Raw genomic sequence first — 19,614 nt, 5'->3', positions numbered from 1 at the left:
CTCTTCTTCCTGTTAAATCCTACTGAGGAAGTCCTAACCTGGAGGTGGGGTGGTCTCAGCAGGAACATCAGGGAATTTTGTGGCTTCCTGTTATTTTCTAATGAGGTAGCTTTAAGGTTGAGGGAGACAAGCTGAGAAGACTTTTAACAATTGTCATTCCACCAAGTCTCTTTTCTTTGTATATGTAATTTCCCCTCTCTTCAGAGAGTCTTCTTTGTAATACTAGACCATATGTTTTTATTTTGGATTGCTTGTCTTCTTTGGATTTTGGAAATGAATACACTGATGTTTATATAGTATTGATAATTATTCTGGAATGCTTAGACTATTTTCTTCACCATTTCATTTGTACAAATTAATATGGAAAGGAGTAAATGTAGCTCACGTGACTGAGTGCCTGCTACCCATGTACGAGGTCCTGGGTTCAATCCCTGATATCTCCTAAAAACAAACAAACAAAACAACTCTATTGGGGAACGAAGGTTGCTCAGTGGTTGAGCACATGCTTCCCATGTAGGAGGTCCTGGGTTCATTCCCCAATACTGCCTAAAAAGAAGAAATTTAATATGGGAGCCACTGAAGACCTAACCCAAATTGCCAGCTGGCTGGCAAGCTCTGGTTCTCAGAATGAGCTTAAGTGTTTGGAGAAGACTAAGAAGTAACAATGATGAGACTGGAAGAACAATGATGAGAATCACAAACAGGTAATAACAACTGATGTTTGTTGAGTACTTCCTGTGGGCTGGACACTCATGCAACTTTATGTGGGTCCTTACCATAATCCATGAGTAGCTGCTGTTATTATCTCATTTTACAGGTGAAGAAACTGGTACTTAACCCAGAGAGGTTAAGGTATTTGCCTAAGGCCTCAAAGTTGTAGAAGCCCACCTCAGACATAGTTCTATCCAACTCTAAAGCCCCAATACATTTTACCACTAAGAAATACTGCTTCTTTGCATCTTAACAGTGCCAGCCACAGTCCCAGCACAGCTCCTTGGACATTTTCTATTCGATGGAATATAAATGTCCTTTAGGGAAAGCTGTTGACTGCCCCTAGGGGCCGAGTTTATAGTTGAATTTTTATAGGTTGCTCTATCATTTCTTGTGATAGCCATCCTCTTCTCCATTTTGCTTACTTTACCTTGGTGTGTTGTAGGTATTCCTGGTGGCTATACTCAGCTTCTGTTCTTCCTTTTGCCGAAATCTCTGGCAGCTATGGGTTTTGGATTTAAGTTTCTTAGTGAATTTTCTCCTGCAGCTAGTTGAAATGGCTATCCCAGCCCTCATAAACTGGAGTAGGAAACTTATTTAGAGTTACACACTTTTCTGCATCTTTGTAGAGGCAATAGGTGTCAAAGGAAAAACATAGCGGCAAGACCCAGTCCAGTGAGCTCTGATCGTAGCATTTAATAATAGAATTAGCATATAGTCCCCAACCAAATGCCAAGTCTCTCCCTCAGATTCTTTTCTACCTGCCCACTCACTTACCACTTACTACTATTTCTTTCCCATCTTTTGCTCTCTTATTTCCCTGGAGAGACAATTTGCTCTATTAGAAAGAACATCTGCTACTTTGTAGTCAGACCCGTATTGCATTCCTGGTACCTTTTTTTTTTTTTAACACCTGGTTTGTGACCTTGGTCGGGTTATTCAGTATTTCTGAGCCTCCATTTCCTCATCTCTAAAATAGTGATAATTATATATGCCTTGCAGAGATGTCATAAAGATTAAAGATTATATTTTTTAAAGTTCCTGGCACATAGTAGGTCCTCATAAAACAGGAGCCCCCACCCCTTGAATTCATTGAGATTATTTAATTTGGAAAATATTAACTTGTAATCCATGCTAGACTGCTGAGGATGCTTAAGAGATAAAAAGCAAAACAAAAAAGAGTCTCCGAATTCAAAAAGTTGCTTGGTGTAGCAGAGTGACTAGTATATAAACAGATAACAATAGAAATGTGGTAATAGAAGTTTGCATAAAGTGCTAGAAGCAATTAATTCTTTTTCTAACCATGTCTGTGAAGTAGTTTCCAAGTATTTCTTGTGGAAAAATATTTTTTAGGCAAGATGGGGTCAAATAGAAAGGGGGAGGGAGGGAGTCCTTACAGAATTTTGTACTCTTTGAGGTGCCAAACTTTTAAGAATTCATTTCAGCAAGACATTAGATAAAATCTCTTATCGAAGCCCTTAAACATAAGATGGAGAAATGTGGGCAGGCTGATAGAATAGGACATGGATTTGAAACTGACCACTCAGCTATGGTCAGGATATTGTTCTCCTGCAATACTTTATTTTTAATTATACAATCTCTGGGTTGGAAGGAACCCAAGAAATAGATCATCTACTTCAGTTGTGCATAAGACCTCTTTGTAATCTGATCCTCTCCCCCTTTTAAATTTTAATTCAACATTATATGAACATATGTATATAATACATCTCTCTCCTATTCCAGGTCCCATTCTCCCTGTCATCCTCCCCAGAGACAACCTCTCTTATTAGTTGCTTGCTTTATGATACTTATTTCTTTACACCTTTTGTTATGGTTATTTGAGTGTGTGTTGCCTTACTTACTAAACTGTAAGCTACTGTTCTTATACTTGCACATTGAGGTTTCTCAATAAATACTTGCTTGATTAATTATTCAAAGGAAACTTGGACCAGGGAAAGGACAGGCTACTCTGGTGACAAGCCGAAGTTTTCTGTCCGTGGCCATATCCTTTACAACCATTTTTCCCTAGTGACTTGGATGAAGATACATAGAAAGCATACTTGTTATATATGTGGGTAACAGAGAGCCGGAACAGAGCTAATAATTTGAGATGACAGAATCAAGGTTGTAATGGTCTCAACAAAAGGGAATCTTCAGCAGAAAAGAACAGGGACAAATGTAAAGTCCTGTGTTTAATGGTACAGAGGAGAATGGGAACAGGGAGCCAATAACTTAGTTACCAAGTACAGAATTAGGCAGAACTGTCTTGAAATCAGTTCATTTGAAGATTATTTGGTAGAGTAGAGAATGGATCTTAATTGACTTTAAGCTTAAACTCAATTTAAGCTAATAGTATACCAGGATTGACAATGAGTAACATAGGTTTGACTGAATTTAGTAGAATATGAGTCCAGATGGGATAGCTCGTGGTTCTGTTTACTGGTCAGATTGCTTGTTGAGTTTTCGGTTCAGTTTGGAGTGCCACATATATAAAGAAGGACTGACAAATTGAGGCTGTGTGCAGAGGAGATTTAGGAAGGTAAAACATAGGTATAGGAATCAGGCAGATCTAGGTTCTCTCCTAGGTTCTGTTACTTACCAGTTGTGATAACTTGGTGAAGTCAGTCCCTCTGAGCTTGTTTCAAAATGGGGGTAGAATAATTATATCAATCAGGTGTACCATCATAAGGATTATAACTAACGTAGACACTCTAATCCATTAGAAATTTTACTAGGGATTGGCTTAATGACTAGATATAGTCCTTGCTTTGAAGGAGATTACATTTAGTAGGGTAGACAACTGAGATTGAAATGCAGCTTCCTAAGAGTTCAAAGACTTGATTTGTGGGAAAGGGAGAAAACTTTATTGCCCCCTATAAATGCTTACTGAGCCAGATTGCTGTTTAGCAATAGAATGTGTTTCTCTAGGAAGAAGTGAATTCACCTCAGTGAAAGAATATAGTTGAGTTGAAACTATATGATTACTTGTCAGGAATGCGTATAAAAGACCTTTCTCTATGAGTAGGAAGCTGGACTAGAGGGGTAGCCAGGAATGGGCCAAATCCAGCCAAATACCTGTTTTTGTAAATAAAGTTTTATTGGGATACAGCCATACCCATCTTATCTATGGCTGCTTTCCTGCTACAGTGCAGAGGGGACAGAGACCATATGGTCTATTATGCCTAAATATTTACTCTCTAGCCCTTATTGATAAAGTTTGCTGACTTTGGGTCTAGATAAGTGCTTTTGTGAACTGGTAGCCTTTTTGAATTCTCTGTGATGGGGATTTCAGGTGTAAGAGAGAGGAAGGCAGGGTCTGAAGTGAGTCACAGTTTGATAGTCACAATTTTTCTTGTTAGTGCAAGGAGTAAAGACTGGGAAACACTTGATTTACTGTCTTCTAAGAACCTTTAAAAGTTGATGTTTATAATTATTTATACAGACACCCTTTGGTGATGAACAGATTTTTTTTTTTTTAAGATTTATTTATTTATTTAACTCCCCCCCCTCCCCCGGTTGTCTGTTCTCTGGTCTATTTGCTGCGTCTTGTTTCTTTGTCCGCTTCTGTTGTCGTCAGTGGCACAGGAAGTGTGGGCGGCGCCATTCCTGGGCAGGCTGCACTTCTTTTGCGCTGGGCGGCTCTCCTTACGGGCGCACTCCTTGCGGGCGCACTCCTTGCACATGGGGCTCTCCTACGCAGGGGACACTCCTGCGTGGCAGGGCACTCCTTGCGCGCATCAGCACTGCGCATGGCCAGCTCCACACGGGTCAAGGAGGCCCAGGGTTTGAACCGCAGACCTCCCATGTGGTAGACGGACGCCCTAACCACTGGGCCAAATCCATTTCCCGAGACAAAATATTTTTATCCCACCTAAAGCCATCTAGACCTATGAGAATTGAGAGGAAGTCCTCATGTAGTGGAAAGATTTGTTGTATTAACCAGCTCTTCTGAATTGCAGTTTCCTCATTTGTAAATGGAGTACTTTGCAAGGTTTTGTAAAGTCTGGAGCTGATGTAGGTACTCAGGGATAACTGTAATTACTGTTCCCCAGAGCTCTTCATTGGAGTGTGTGTTACACCAGACAGAAATTTGGTTGATAAAGTATAAATCTCTCCCTTGAGTCCTTTTGTAGGGGTAGTACACGAGAATCTTTCTTGGTATGGACTTGAGCTCGCAATTAAGAGGAAACAGAAATAACTCATGACCTGCAGTTTCAGTACATGTATTACAGATGTTACTTTCTATACTGGAAAGGCAGAGGCTATCCATACAATACACTTCTCCTAGTGGAGTAGGATTTTAAACTTTACTTCTTCCAATACATTTTGTCATTTGTATTCAGACTCTTTTGCCAGCTAATGGTTTTTCTTTTTCTTTTTTCCTTTTATGTTGGAAGTGTTGACTCGAAGACAAAAAGAGGCCAAGAGCAAGAGTGACAGTGGGACTGCTGCCCAGATGTCCCTAGACTTTAACAAGTAAGTAGGTATGCTGCAATTCATGGAGCTCTTGTTTCCCAAGTGATTGCTTGGACCAAATAAAGAGACCAATTCCTATTTTACCCTGTGTTTTTTTGGCCTGCCAATCACTTCATTGCTTGGATGCCAGAATTTCCTTTTCTTATTCCCAGTTTATATCAGTGTAGGTGGCCTCTGAATCCCTTCTCAGTACCCTAAAATAAAAATCCTGCCACCTACTCCACTTCCACATAGCTCTGAGGTTTCTGTTTTCTTTGAATTTGTGTTGGTGTGTGATGCTTTTGGGAAGCAGTGAGCCATTTTGCTATGTAATAGCACAGAAGTTAGGTTGCAAAAGGTTGGGCAATAAAGATATAGAAGACTTTCTTGGGTTTTGGGTTACAGTTTGACTAAGAAAGTGCATTCTAAGGGAGGGGTCAGGTGTGAGTTCTCCATCCCAAAAATAAAGACGTAAGACTTTACCAACACTACATTAGAGCAGTTAATCATTAGGCAGAAACATTATCTGTGAAAATATACCTTAGACCCTAAATTTCAGGGCTGCCTTCCCTAATTCAGTTGAGCAGGGCTGATCACTTGATTCTTTGGACTACAACTGTAATGTGGACATTTCTCTAGGACTGTATCCATCACACTATTCAGGGTCTTTAACATTTCTGTCCCTTTGGCTAAACAGTAAGTTATTTGAAGGCAGATAAGTGCCTTCATTCATGTTTACATCCCCAACATCTAATAAAATGTGTCTGAGACACTAGCAATTAGAATAACCACTGTTTGTTGAACACCTAGTATTAGTACCAGTGCTTTACTTACTTTATAACTCCTAAAATATTTGATAAGCTAATTACTCTTTTCTTCCTTTTTAAAAAAAAATAAACTGAAGAGAAATTATAAGTAACTGGTTAATGTCATGTGGTTAGAACTGGCAAAGCTACCTGATTCAAAACTTAGGCTCTTTCTGCAATGCTGCGTCTTTCATGTAGTAGGGTATAATAAAAACTATTTGTATTAATTGATAAACCTTGTAAAATACACTAGTCTTGCTTTTCTCTTAAGGCTTTATTTCCATTCTTCCAGATAATTAAGGACTTGAGGGACTTATTTTGCCAATTTTAAAGATCTCCAGAGAAATTCTTCCTTAGAGCTACTCCAAGTCTCCCTTGCTGTAGTTATTGAATAATAATGGCCAGAAAAAGAAGTCTAGGATAGCATGCTTTGGAAAGTTTTCCTTAGCTTCTTAAAGTGAAGATGTTATTAAAGTGAAGATGAGTCAGAGAGACCTGGGTTCTGACAATTATTAGCTATATGACCTTGGAGAGAATACTACCTTCCTAATAGGGCCAAAGAATTGGTTGAGAAATTATGTTTAAAGGGCCTTGTACCAATTCTCAGCACAGAGAAAATGGTTAACAAGTATTCATTTCTTCCTTTCCCCCAAAGATTCCATTTTCATTGGTACCAAATAAATCTTACCTCATGGACCTAATCAGTGTTCTCTCTGTCCCCAAATTCTACTTCTTTTTTTTTTTTTAAAGATTTATTTATTTATTTATTTAATTTCCCCTTCCCCACCCCGTCTGTTCTCTGTGTCTATTTGCTGCGTCTTCTTTGTCTGCTTCTGTTGTTGTCAGCGGCATGGGAATCTGTGTTTCTTTTTGTTGTGTCATCTTGTTGTGTCAGCTCTCCGTGTGGGCAGCACCATTCCTGGGCAGGCTGCACTTTCTTTCATGCTGGGTGGCTCTCCTTACGGGGTGCACTCCTTGCGCGTGGGGCCTCCCCTATGCGGGGGATACCCCTGCGTGGCAGGGCACTCCTTGCGCGCATCAGCACTGCGCATGGGCCAGCTCCACGTGGGTCAAGGAGGCCTGGGGTTTGAACCACGGACCTCCCATGTGGTAGACGGATGCCCTAACCACTGGGCCAAGTCCGCCGCCCCCAAATTCTACTTCTGATAGCTGCTGGACTGTGATCAAGATAAAAGTAAATATACATATAAAATAATGGACAAGCCTGTGCTAGAACCACATCATTTTAGTAACTTCCTAGTTTATTTTGCAGGTTCTAGTATTAAGGAAGTCAGCATATAGACAGACTTGATTTACTAATCAGATAACTTCGTGCACCCTGGTAAAAATATCATCTTGATTTTTTGCTCTTGGTGCTCCATTTTCTGTCAAAATTTTAACTTCCCTTTGAAAAAACTATTACACTTAATTTCAGAAGAGCTTGACAGAATATTTTATGTCTGAAGAGCAATCAGCATTGCTTGAGATAGTTAGAAGAGCTGATTTCATTACCATCCCACTGCTGCAACAGCAGGGTACAGAGAAACAGCCAGGGAAAACCGCTAATCACTCAGTCCTTTTGATTGGCATTGGGTTAGTTTTATTGGTGATCCTGCTGAGCAAATCTGCATTCATTGATGTGTCTTCTCCACAGAATAACTTTGAGATGTAAAAACACAATTTGAGACATCCAGGACCCCAAGGCAAAAGCGAATCTTAAAACTGCTTTTTCTTACCTTTTTTCTGATTGGCTAGGAGTGAGAAGTGTTATCTCTGTAAATCCATGGTCCCATTCAGAGAATACCAGTGTCATGTAGATGCCTGTCTCCAGCTTGCCAGGGGTGACCAAGTTGATGGGCCTGAAGGGAATGGTAGAGTGTGCTCAACTGTGGAGGGGAAGCAGCAACAGCGGCCAAGGAGCACAAAGGTATGTCTGGAGAGCTGGTAGGAAAAGCTGCCTAACTTTCCTTGTTATTCTTACTCAGTTCTTAAGAAGCCACAATTCTGGTCTGGCTTTTTTACTTCTCTTTTTCCCCTTCTCTCTCCATACCCTCTTTTCCCCCACACCACCCCTCCTCCCTTCCTTTTCTTCTGTTTATCTTGAAAAAATATTTATGCTTTTTACAACTGTTTATTATTTTTTAATTTAAAAAGTAGTGTTCACTGTAGAAAATTTGACAAAGTAAAAAAAAAAAAGTATAAACAATCAAGGGAAATCATCACCCATAATCTACTCAAAGGCAACAACTTTTAATATTTTGGCCTATTCCTTCCACTGTTTCTTTCCATGCATTTTTAATGTAATTGGCAACACACTATAAATACCGTTTTCTATCTAAAAAAAACATTACTGTTAATGTTTGTATCACATAGATGGTCATTTAACCATTCTCATATTTTTGGACATTTAGAGTCTTTTCAATTCTTCTGTATTATAATGCTATATTTAAAACAATCGGTCTTTGTGTCACTGATTTTCTTAGAATAGATTTCCTGAAGTGGGACTACTAGACCATTGGGTATACACATTTTAAAGTCTCTTGAAACGTACTGCTAAATTGCCGTCCTGAGAGTATATTCAATTTACACCTCATTACCAAGAGCATATACAAGATCAACTCTGTTGAACTCTTTGTCTGCCCATTTTTAGAAGCTAAGGGGTCTGGTCCATAGGCAATGGGAAGATGGATGTGCTTTCTGGACCTTTGTGACTAGAGAGCAGGGGAGTAAACCTTGTCTTAGTGATGAAAGATGAACAGGGAGGATTGTGGGAAGATGAGGGAGTACGATGATCCAGGAAGCAGTCCCTCTGCCTGAACAACTATTGAACTGGGAGGAACCATCTGAATCAACTGCTTTGAAACTCTGAAGTCTGTATTGGAACACTTGAGTAGCATCCAGTGAATAATTGCTGTAAATATCGGTGAATTTCACCCTTCATGTAACTGCTACCATCCTCCATTCTCCAAACATGTGGCAGGCAGCAGTGGGAACTGCAGCCTGGGCTCCTGTTGCAGCTTGCTGACGCCAGGGTGGGCTATAAGGACATAGTCCTCCAAAATCTGGGTGGGTGTAGGAGTCTTGAAGAGGCAGTACCTTTCCCACCCACCCCATTCTCTTTTCATTCCCTATTTGGAAGTAAAAATAGTTTGTAAAAGTAAACTCTCAACAGCAATAAAACCTAGCAATCTGAGAGGATGGAAGAACTAGATTTTCTGAGTTATAACAAAAGAACATTCAGAATGTCCAGTTCTTAACACAAAAATTACAGAATTAACAAGAAAGTATGCCCATTTACAGGGGAAAAAAAAAATCCCTGAGAAAGCTCATACATTGGGACTATTAGTCAAAGGCTTTATTTTTTAAAGATTTATTTTATTTATCCCCCCCCCCCATTGTCCACGCTCTGTATCCATTCACTGTGTGTTCTTCTGTGTCCGCTTGCATTATCTGGTAGCACTGGGAAACCACGTTTCTTTTGTGATGCATCATCTTGCTGTGTCAGCTCTCCGTATGTGCGGTGCCACTCTTGGGTGGGTTGTGCTTTTTTCACGTGGGGTGGCTCTCCTTGTGGGGTGCATGCCTTGCACATGGGGCACCCCCACTCCTTACATGCGGCAGCACTGCACATGGGACAGCTTACCACATGGGTCAGGAGGCCCTGGGGATAGAACCCTGGACCCTCTATATGGTAGATGGACGCTCTATCAGTTGAGCCATGTCCACTTCCCTACTCAAAGAGTTTAAATAAACTAACTTAAATATATTCAGTAAGCTAAACTAATCCAAATACGAAGAACAAAAGGAAATTATAAAAATGTTGTCTGAACAAAATAAAGAGGTGGAAGCCATGAACAGAAACCAAATAGAAATTTGGAAGCTGTAAAGTATAATAATTGAAATGAAAAACTCACTAGATGGATTCAACAGCAGATTTGAACAGGTAGAAGAAAGAATCAGGGAACTCGAGACGATATGAGGAACAGAGAGAAAAAATAATGAAGAAAAATTAACAGAGCTCAAGGGACCTATGAGATACTGTCAAGTGTACCAATATACCCATTGAGTCCCAGAAGGATAAGAGAGAGAAAGGGGCAGAAAAAGTATTTGAGAAATACTAAAACCTTACTGAGTCTGATGAAAGACATGAATATACACATCCAGTAAGTTCAACAAACTCCTAGCAAGGTAGACTATAAGAGAGCTACACCATGACACATTTAGTGAAATTGCCCAGATCCCAAGACTGAGAAGATTTTGAAAGCAGCAGGAGAGAAGCGACTTTTCATACACGAGGTATCCCCAAAAATGATTAACGGTAGATTTCTCATCAGAAACCATAGAAGCCAGAAGATAGTGAAATGGCATATTTAAAGTCCTCAAAGGAAAAAGCTGTCAACCAAGAATTATTTTATCTGGCAAAATGATCTTTCACAACTGCAGTAGAAATTAAGGCATTTGCAAGTAAAGCTGAAGGAGCTCATTACCAGAAGATCTGCCCTTCAAGAAATACTAAAGGGAGTCCTTCAAGTTGATATAAAAGGACACTGGATAGTAACTCAAAACCATAAGAAGAAAAAAGAACTTTGGTAAAGGTAACTAGATAGGTAAATATAAAACCCGGTATTATTATACTTTTGGTTTGCAGCTACTCCCCATCCAATATGATTTAACAAGCAAAGGTATAAAATGACATTTTCAGTCTGCGTTAATGGGCACAAACATATGAAGATATAATTTGAAACAATAACAATGAAATGGGGGAGGGATGGAGATTATAAATAGAGAATTTATATACTACTGAAACTAGATTTGTACTATCTGAAATTAGGTTGCTATTAGTTTAAAATGTTAATTGTAATTACACAGGTAACCACTAAGAAAATAAGTAAAAAACACAGGGAAAAGGATAAAAGAAGGGAATCAAAATAGTACACTTAAAAACAACTAAATACAAAAAGGCAGTAATGGCGTAATTGAAGAACAATAGACATGCAGAAAACAAATAGCTAAATGGCAGAAGTAAATCCTTCCTTCTCAGTATTTTGTAAATACTTCCCTATTAAAAAGGCAGAGATTGGTAGATTGGATGAAGATGCATGATCCTTTTATATACTGTCTACAAGAGACTCACAAGAGGTACAAAAACACAAAGTGGTTGAAAGTAAAAAGTGGAGAAAAGATATTCCATGCAAACAGTAATCAAAGGAAAGTTGGAATGGCTATATTATGGCCAGGCAAAACAGTTTAAGTGAAAAAAAGATTACAGGACACAAAGAAGGATATTATATATTTTAAAAAGATTTAATTGAGCAAGAAAATAGAGCAATTAGAAATGTACATCATGACAAAGCCCCAAACTATGTGGAGGAAAAATTGATAGAGTTGAAGGGAAAAATAGATAGTTCTACGATAATAGTTGGAGACTTCAATATACCACTTTTAATAATTGATAGAACATCTATAAAGAAGATCAGTAGGGATATAGAAGACTTGAATAACACTGTTAACCAATTAGACCTAATGGATGTATGTAGAACACCCCACCCAAAAACAGTAGAATACATATCCTTCTCAAGTGCACATGGAACATTTTCCAGGATAGATCATGTTAGGCCACAAATCAAATTTACATAAATGTAAAAATATTGAAATCATACAGTGTCATCTTAGACCATTATGGAATAAAACAAGAAATCAGGAAAAGAAGGAAAACTGGAAAATATACAAAAAATATTTGGAAATGAACACACTCTTAAACAACAAATGGGTCAAAAACAGAAATCACAAGGGAAATTAGGAAATACTTAGAGGTCAGTGAAAATGAAATTGCAACATGCAAAAATGTATGGGATGCAGTGAAGGCAGTGCTCAGAGGGGAATTCATAACTGTAAAGATCTACATTTAAAAAAAGAATACAAGTCCTTAACTTAATTTCTACCAGGAGGAACTAAAAAAAGAAGCAAAACTAAACCCAAGGAAGCAGAAGAAAGGAAATAGTACAGATTAGAAGAGAGAGATGAAATAGAGAACAGAAAAAGAACCAATAAATCTTATGTTGGTTCTTTGAAATGATCGATAAAATTGGCAAACCTTTAGCCAGACTGACAAAAAGAGACAGTGAACACAAATAACTAAAATCAGTAATAAATATAGGGACATTTTTACTGACCTAACAAAAAGGATTATATCAGAGTACTGTAACAGTTATATGTAACAAATTAGAAAACCCAGATGAAATGGACACATTTCTAAAAACTGTACAAATGACCTAATCTGATGCAAGAAGAAATAGAAAATCTTAACAGACCTATAACAAATAAAGATATTGAATCAATAATTTAAAACCTCTCAACAAAGAAAAATCCAGTACCAGGATGGTTTCACTGATGAAGTCTGTCAAACTTTTAAAGAAGATTTAACTCTAGTCCTTCTCAAACTCCTCCAAAAAACCAAAAAGGAGGGATTACTCCTTAATTCATTTTATGAGGCCAGCACTATTGTGATACCAAAGACAGATAAAGACAACACAAGAAAAGAAAATTACAGACCAATACTCTTATGAATATAGATGCAAATATCAGCCCAATACTGGCATGCCAAATCCAATGGTATATTACTATTGTAATAATAATTACTATTATTACAGGAATGCAAGGTTGGTTCAACATAAGAAGATCAATCAATGTAATAAGAAGAATAAACATCATACTCAATTGATGCAAAAATATATGTGGCACAATTCAACATCCTTTCATGATAAGAACACTCAGAAAACTAGGATTAGAAGGGAATTTTCTCAACCTGATAAATAGCATTTATTAAAAACCCACAGCAAATATACTCAATGGTGAAAAGTTGAAGCTTTCCCTTTAAGATCAGGAACAAGGCAAGGATGCCCACTACCACCCCTCTTATTCAGCATTGTACTAGAAGTTCTAGCCAGAGGAATTAGGCAAGAAAAAGACATAAAAGGTCTACAAATTGCAAAGTAAGAAGTAAAATTATCCCTCTTTGCAGATGATATGATCCAATATATAGGAAATTCCATAAACCACAAGAAAGCTAAGAACTGAAGAACAAATTCAGCAAAGTTGCTAGGGTCCAAGGTAAACACACAGAAGTCAGTTGGGTTTCTATACAACAGTAATGAACGATCACAAGAGGAAATTTTAAAAATTCCACGTATTATATCCATATATTAATACAACAACATCTAAAAGAATAAAATATCTAGGAATCAGTTTAACCTAGGAAAGGCTTGTGCTCTGAAAACTATAAAACATTACTGAAAGAAATTAAAGAAGACAAAGAAATGGAAATATATCCCATGTTCATGGATTGGAAGACTTAAAATGGTTAAGATGCCAATACTGCCTAAAGCAGTCTACAAAAATTCAAATGCAAACCCTAGCAGGAATGGAGCAGGTGTGTAGCTCAGTGGTTGAGCACCTGCTTTGCATATATGAGGTACCAGCTTCAATCCCCTGTACCTCCTAAAAAAAAAAAATTCCAGCAGCCTTCTTTGCAGAAATGGAAATGCTGATCCTTATTCACATGGAATCAATAGAGGCTCTGAATAGCCAGTACAACCTTACAAAAGAACAAAGTTGGAAGACTCACACTTTCTGATTTCAAAACTTAATTACAAAGCTACAGTAATTGAAACAACATGGTACTGACATAAAGTTAGACATATAGACAATGGAAAAGAATTGAGCTCAGGGATCAATTCTACACAACTATGGTCAGTTGGTTTTCAACAAGGATACTATCTTAGAATGTCAAGGCCTGCTGATGCTCAGTACCAAAAATGGATTGGCTTTTATAATGGGCCACAGACTGTCCATATCAAGGCATCAACAGTGATGCTTTGTCACCAGAGTCAGTTACTGGTGATCCTTGGGTCCTGCCACAAGGTGAAGCAAAATGGCGGCCAGTCTCTGCCAAGGTCCCTGCCTTCAGCTCCAAGCTAACTGACTCCTGGAGCCCAGCTGTGGGTGGCCAGGCATAGGGCTTGTCTCTCTCTGGCACTCTTCTCTCAGTCTTAGCTTTTCTACGTTCTTATCGAGGTCAGCTATGAGCTATAAGGCATATGACTTCTCTCTTCAGGCTTGAGCCACTCCATGGGCCCAGCCTCTTCGGAGCTTCTTGCTTCATCTTTGGCTACTAGCGATCCTTGAGTCCTCTCTCACATGGTAGGGTCAGTATGGCAGCTTTTTTTTTCTGTGTGTGTGTCTCTCTCGTGTGTCTCCATTTATATAAGGCCCACTCAGAGGGCAGAGACCCAACTTGAGTCACACCTCACTGACATAGTCTAGTCAAAAGTGATCTAATCAGATGACCTAATCAAGGTCCCTTAACAGAATCTAATGCAATTAGTGCTCAGCCACTGCAGTGGATTAATTTCAGAACATAATCTTTTCCTGGGATTCACAAAACTCAAAGTGTCAACAGATACCAAGCCCATTCAGTGGGATTTAACAAATGGTGCTGAGACAACTGGAAATCCACATGCAAAAGAATGAATGTGGACCTCTACCTCTCACCATATACAAAAATTAATTCAAAATTAGCAATGTAAATGTAAGAGCTAATACTATAAAGCTCTTATAAGAAAACAGGGAAATATATATAGGACCTTGTAGAAGGCAATGGACTTCTGGATTTCATATCCAAATCACAACCAATAAAAGGAAAAATAGATAAAATGGACTTCTTCAAAATTAAAAACTTTTGTGCATCAAAGGATATTGTCGAGAAAGTGTAAAAGCATCCTACAGAATGGGAGATATTTGGAAACTGTGTATCTGGTAAGGGTTTAAGGTCCAGAATATAAAAAGAACTCCTATAACTCAACAACAAAAGGACAACCCAATTTTAAAATGAGCCAAGGATTTGAATAGACATTTCTCCAAAGAAGATATTCAAGTGGCCAATAATATATGAAAAGACACTCAACCTCATTAACCGTTAAGGAAATACAAAGTTAAACTACAATGAGATTCCATTTCATACCATGCAGCCATAGTATGGGGGGAAAAAAAAGGAAAATAAGTGCTGGTGAGGATATGGAGAAAAAAGAACCATCCTACATTGTTTATTTATTTATTTTTAAAGATTTATTTATTTACCCTCCCCCCTTGCAGCTTGCTTGCTGTCTTGCTCTCTCTGTCCATTCTCTGCATGTTCTGTGTCTGCTTGTCTCCCTTTCTTGCATCGTCTTGCTGCACCGGCTCTGCACAGGTGTGGGCCATCAGCTCTCTGCGGGCATGGCCCAGCTTGTCTTCACAAGGAGGCCCTGAGACATGAATCCAGGGCCTCCTCTATGATAGATGGGAGCCCAGTTGGTTGAGCCACATCGGCTTCCCACCATCCTACGTTACTGATGAGAATGTAAAATGGTGAAGCTGCTGTGGAAAGCAATTTGGTAGTTCCTCATAAAACTAAAAATAGAATTACCAGGGAAGCAGCTGTGGCTCAATCAGTTGGGCTCCCGTCTACCATATGGGAGGCTCTGGGTTCGCTTCCTGGGGCCTCCTTGTAAAGGCAGACACACCCAAACGCTGCGGAGAGCTGACGGCCCGCAAGTGCCGCAGAGAGCTGACTCAGCAAGGTGATGCAACAAACAGGGAGACAAGCAGAAACGCAGAAGAACGCACAGCGAATGGACATAGAAAGCAGACAGCAAGCAAAAAAGCTTGGGGGATGGGGCAGATAAAAAAAATAGAATTACCATATGACCCGGTAGTTCTAGTCTTAGGTTTATACCCAAAAGAATTGAAAGCAAGGACTCAGATATTTATATACCAGTGTTCATTCCAGCATTATTTATAATAGCCAAGAAGACAGAAGCAATTCATGTGTCCATCAATAGAAAAATGAATAAACAAAATGTATATATATATATAGTGGAATATTGTTCAGCCATAGAAAGGAATAATTGCTGGTACATGTTACAATACGGGTGAATCTTGGAAGACATCGTGTTTTATGAAATAAGCCATGCACAAAAGGACAAATACAGTAAGATTCTCTTATGTGAAATACTCAGAATAAGTAAATTCATTGAGACAGAAAATAATAGTGGTTACCAGGGATTGGGAGAAGGGGAGAGGGGAATCATTTTTTAATGAGTATGTGTTTAGTTTTGGGATGATGAAAATAGTCTGGAAAGAGATCGTGGTGAAAGTTAAACTTTCTTTGACATACTTAAAGAATGTTCTACTTAAAATGCTTTCTACTGTAAATGTTGAAAGTGATTTTTTATGTTACATGCATGTATTTTACATGTAAAACTAATAAAAATTACAATTAAAAATAAATAATTTATAAAAACCAGCAGCTCCTTATTCTAGGCTTACTAACATAGCAGTCACAGCACAGTAAGATGGGAAGTTAATTATGTGTCATGCCAGAAAGAAGGGACCCCTCTATGACTGTTTTTTTCCCCCAAGGTGGTGCTTATACTGTAGAGGCTGTTTTTCTTCTGGTTTCAGTGCCTGTAGAAGAAGTTAGTTACCTTTAAGCTATTTTCTATTTTAAATCTCCCCACATCACAAATCCTAAGCTTCTGGTTTACATGATTGTGGTTGACTAATTTCAGCTTGACTCTGATATCCATTCTTAGATAATATTCTTGGCATAGAGATAGGTATATTTTATTCATCATTGTTTGGTTTTTTACTCATGTACCCTCATTTATTAGAAATTAAGGGAAGCAGACTTGGCCCAGTGGTTAGGGCGTCTGTCTACCACATGGGAGGTCCGCAGTTCAAACCCCGGGCCTCCTTGACCCATGTGCAGCTGGCCCATGCGCACTGCTGATGCGCGCAAGGAGTGCCCTGCCACGTAGGGGTGTCCCCCGCATAGGGGATCCCCACGTGCAAGGAGTGCACCCCATAAGGAGAGCCGCCCAGCGCAAAAGAAAGTGCAGCCTGCCCAGGAATGGCGCCGCACACATGGAGAGCTGACACAACAAGATGACACAACAGAAAGAAACACAGATTCCTGTGCCGCTTACAACAACAGAAGCAGACAAAGAAGACAACGCAGCAATAGAACAGAGAACAGACAACCGGGGTGGGGGGGGAGAGAAATAAATAAATAAATCTAATAAAAATTAAAAATTAAAAAAAAAAAGAAAATGATCATGTTTTTAAAAAACTTAAAAAACTTTTCCTAGAGCTGTGTCCCACACCTCTTTTCTCCTGGAGATGGGTGTGATCTGTGCTAGGGCAGTTGTATTTTAGACTCCTCTTTCTGCCATGAGGTAACCCTGTCTGTTTTTTTCTGTCACAGGAAAAAGGCCATAATGAAGGCCGTCTCCTCAGCCTCTTGGAACAGTCAGAGCACAAGTCTGCAGGTGAGGACCCCCAGACTGTTTTCTGGGATTGTGCCTAAGGTCTTCCAGTGAAGATATCCATTTCCAACTCCCTGTTTATTGGGGTTATCTGGGTTCACATTTGAGCCAGCCAGTCTCTGAGACTTAATCTTGATCATCTCTTCCTAAGGAAGTGGGCAGGGAAGAGGTGGGGTCTCTCTTATTCATTTATTTCATTTCAGGCTTTATAAAGTCTGGGATCAGGACTTAGTGTTGAACTCTGGGAAAAACCATTTTCATATCACAGGGGAATGATAGAAGCACCAAGTGTGCCTTCTAAAGGAGCAGACATGGAACACCGGGCCTGCAGCCATCACTGCCACCTCCTAATGCTTTTTTGTGCATTATTCATATGTTATCTTTACCCTAATGTCCCAACTCATGCTTCTGAGGGATTATGGGAAGTAACTCATTCTCTTTGGGTCTAGTATTTTTGGAACAGTAGGGTGAATTGGTTAAGAGCATCTCCAGATGGGTTTGAATTCTGATCCTGCTGCTTACCTTGCTGTTTGTCCTTGCACAAATTACTTAACCTCTCTGAGATTATTTACCTTTTCTGTAAATAGAGGTAATAATATCAGCTTCATAGATTGCCTAGATTGTATTCAGGAAAGCTCCAAAACTTGTACCTGGCATAAGTAGATTCTTGATAAATGTTAGCTGCTATTGGTACTGTTGTTATTAGTTGCTATTGTTAATATTTGCCAGATTTGCTTTCTATCTAGTTCTAATAGTTCATTCCAACCAAGCAAATCTGTTAAAGGCTGCCTCTCCAAGCTTCACATCCTGCTGCTTCTGTATAAGCAGGTTGTGAATCTCTGCAGGTGGCAGATTTCCCTCGGCAACTCCTTGTTCCTCAAGTCCAGATTTGAAGTAAATTCATTCAGAGGTTTTTCATTCAAAAGTGGCCACCTTGGTACACATTCCATTTATCTGGGGATTGGATATCTGAGCACTCTGGATGGATCTGATGAAAAGCAATGCCCAGAACACAGGAAACACATAATCAGGTATGATTACCAGTACTACTACCAACATTATTACTTTTCATCTTCTATCGTAGATGCAGAGATAAAGAACAAGCCTTCAGAAACAGGAGCTGCCAGGTAAACTGGAGACTGTTCATCAAAGTGTGGCTGTCATATGTTCTACAGAGTGCAGGGCTGGCCCCGTGTTCTTTGTGTCGTGCGGTACTCAAACCGTTGAAGTAGAAATCACTATGGAACTGTGTAACCTCTCTCTGGGCTAAGAATGATAGATAGCTCAGGCCTTTCATGGTGTTAAAATTGGCAGAACAAATGCTGTGTCTTACTCCTCTCTCCCTCCCTATCTCCTCCCAACCCCAGTCTTCTGACCTGGATTTCAGACAGATTGGGAATTTAGGTTTGAGTTCTCACTGTCTCATTGTGGCTTTAAATATATGATTTAACCTCTTTATACCCAATGTCCTCATCTGTGAATGGGGAATGATAATACTTGCCTGGTTTGATTATTGCAAAGATTACATGAACTAATTTATGTGAAAGTCCCAGGTATAGTACATGGTACACATTTGGTGCTTAGTAGGTGTATACTGAACCTGAATTTTTTCCTTCTCTCTAGGGTTCCCCCACCAGGGATGGAAGAGGCAGGATGCAGCAGAGAGACGCAGAGTTCCCTTGCACACTTCGACTTAAATGATTCTCCCATCAAGTCTTTTGTTTCCATTTCAGAAGCCACAGATTGCTTAGTGGACTTTAAAAAGCAGTTTACTGTCCAGTCAGGTAGTCGGACACGGACCAAAGCAGGCAGAGGAAGGAGGAGAAAATCCTGAATTTTTAGGGTCAGGAGGTTGGCAATGCCATTAGCAATAGGGGTGGGCCATGTTCATTAAGCTGCAGTGGCCTCCTGTTTGTTGTTGAGCAAGATTTGACCTTGCAGTGTTCACCACTAGTACCCACTCAGCATCCTGGTTTTTATGTTTTCTATGATCTATACAGACAACTGTGTATAGTATTTTGTTTTATAACAGTCAGTTTGAATTTACTTATAGTTAAAAAAGAAAATTTAAATATATTTATCTATGTTTGTATGAAATCTTATTTCAATAATGGAGGATTCCTCCCCTCCCCTCCCGTCCCCTGCCCTTTTTGTTGCCGAGGTTTGAGGATGGGGGATATTTTTAATGTAGAGGTAATTCTTAGACTCATAAATTACATGTTTCTGAATGAATTCCATTACTGATCTTTGACATACCACCTATCTTCACTGACTGTGCA

The 19,614-nt window shown here is 39.2% G+C and overlaps 1 protein-coding gene across 9 annotated transcripts in view; it reads left to right on the top strand.

The window, feature by feature from the left end:
* Positions 1-19,563, top strand: part of UIMC1 (ubiquitin interaction motif containing 1) — a 145,790-nt gene extending 126,227 nt beyond the window's left edge. For 5 of the 9 annotated variants that reach the window (XM_004460011.4, XM_004460009.3, XM_071211184.1 and 2 more), the window contains 5 exons: positions 5,109-5,187; positions 7,728-7,899; positions 17,275-17,338; positions 18,420-18,462; positions 18,959-19,563. In XM_004460011.4, the coding sequence (XP_004460068.1) occupies positions 5,109-5,187; positions 7,728-7,899; positions 17,275-17,338; positions 18,420-18,462; positions 18,959-19,169 (569 nt within the window). In that variant the 3' untranslated portion in view covers positions 19,170-19,563. The remainder of the gene's footprint in view (positions 1-5,108; positions 5,188-7,727; positions 7,900-17,274; positions 17,339-18,419; positions 18,463-18,958) is intronic. The other 4 variants (XM_058282706.1, XM_058282717.1, XM_071211191.1 and 1 more) reach the window with 2 other exon arrangements.
* The last annotated feature ends 51 nt before the right edge of the window (positions 19,564-19,614 follow it).

This window comes from Dasypus novemcinctus, chromosome 2 (genome assembly GCF_030445035.2).
Source record: "Dasypus novemcinctus isolate mDasNov1 chromosome 2, mDasNov1.1.hap2, whole genome shotgun sequence".
NCBI classification, from domain to species: Eukaryota; Metazoa; Chordata; class Mammalia; order Cingulata; family Dasypodidae; genus Dasypus; species Dasypus novemcinctus.
This window is presented reverse-complemented; position numbering and strand designations above follow the sequence as displayed.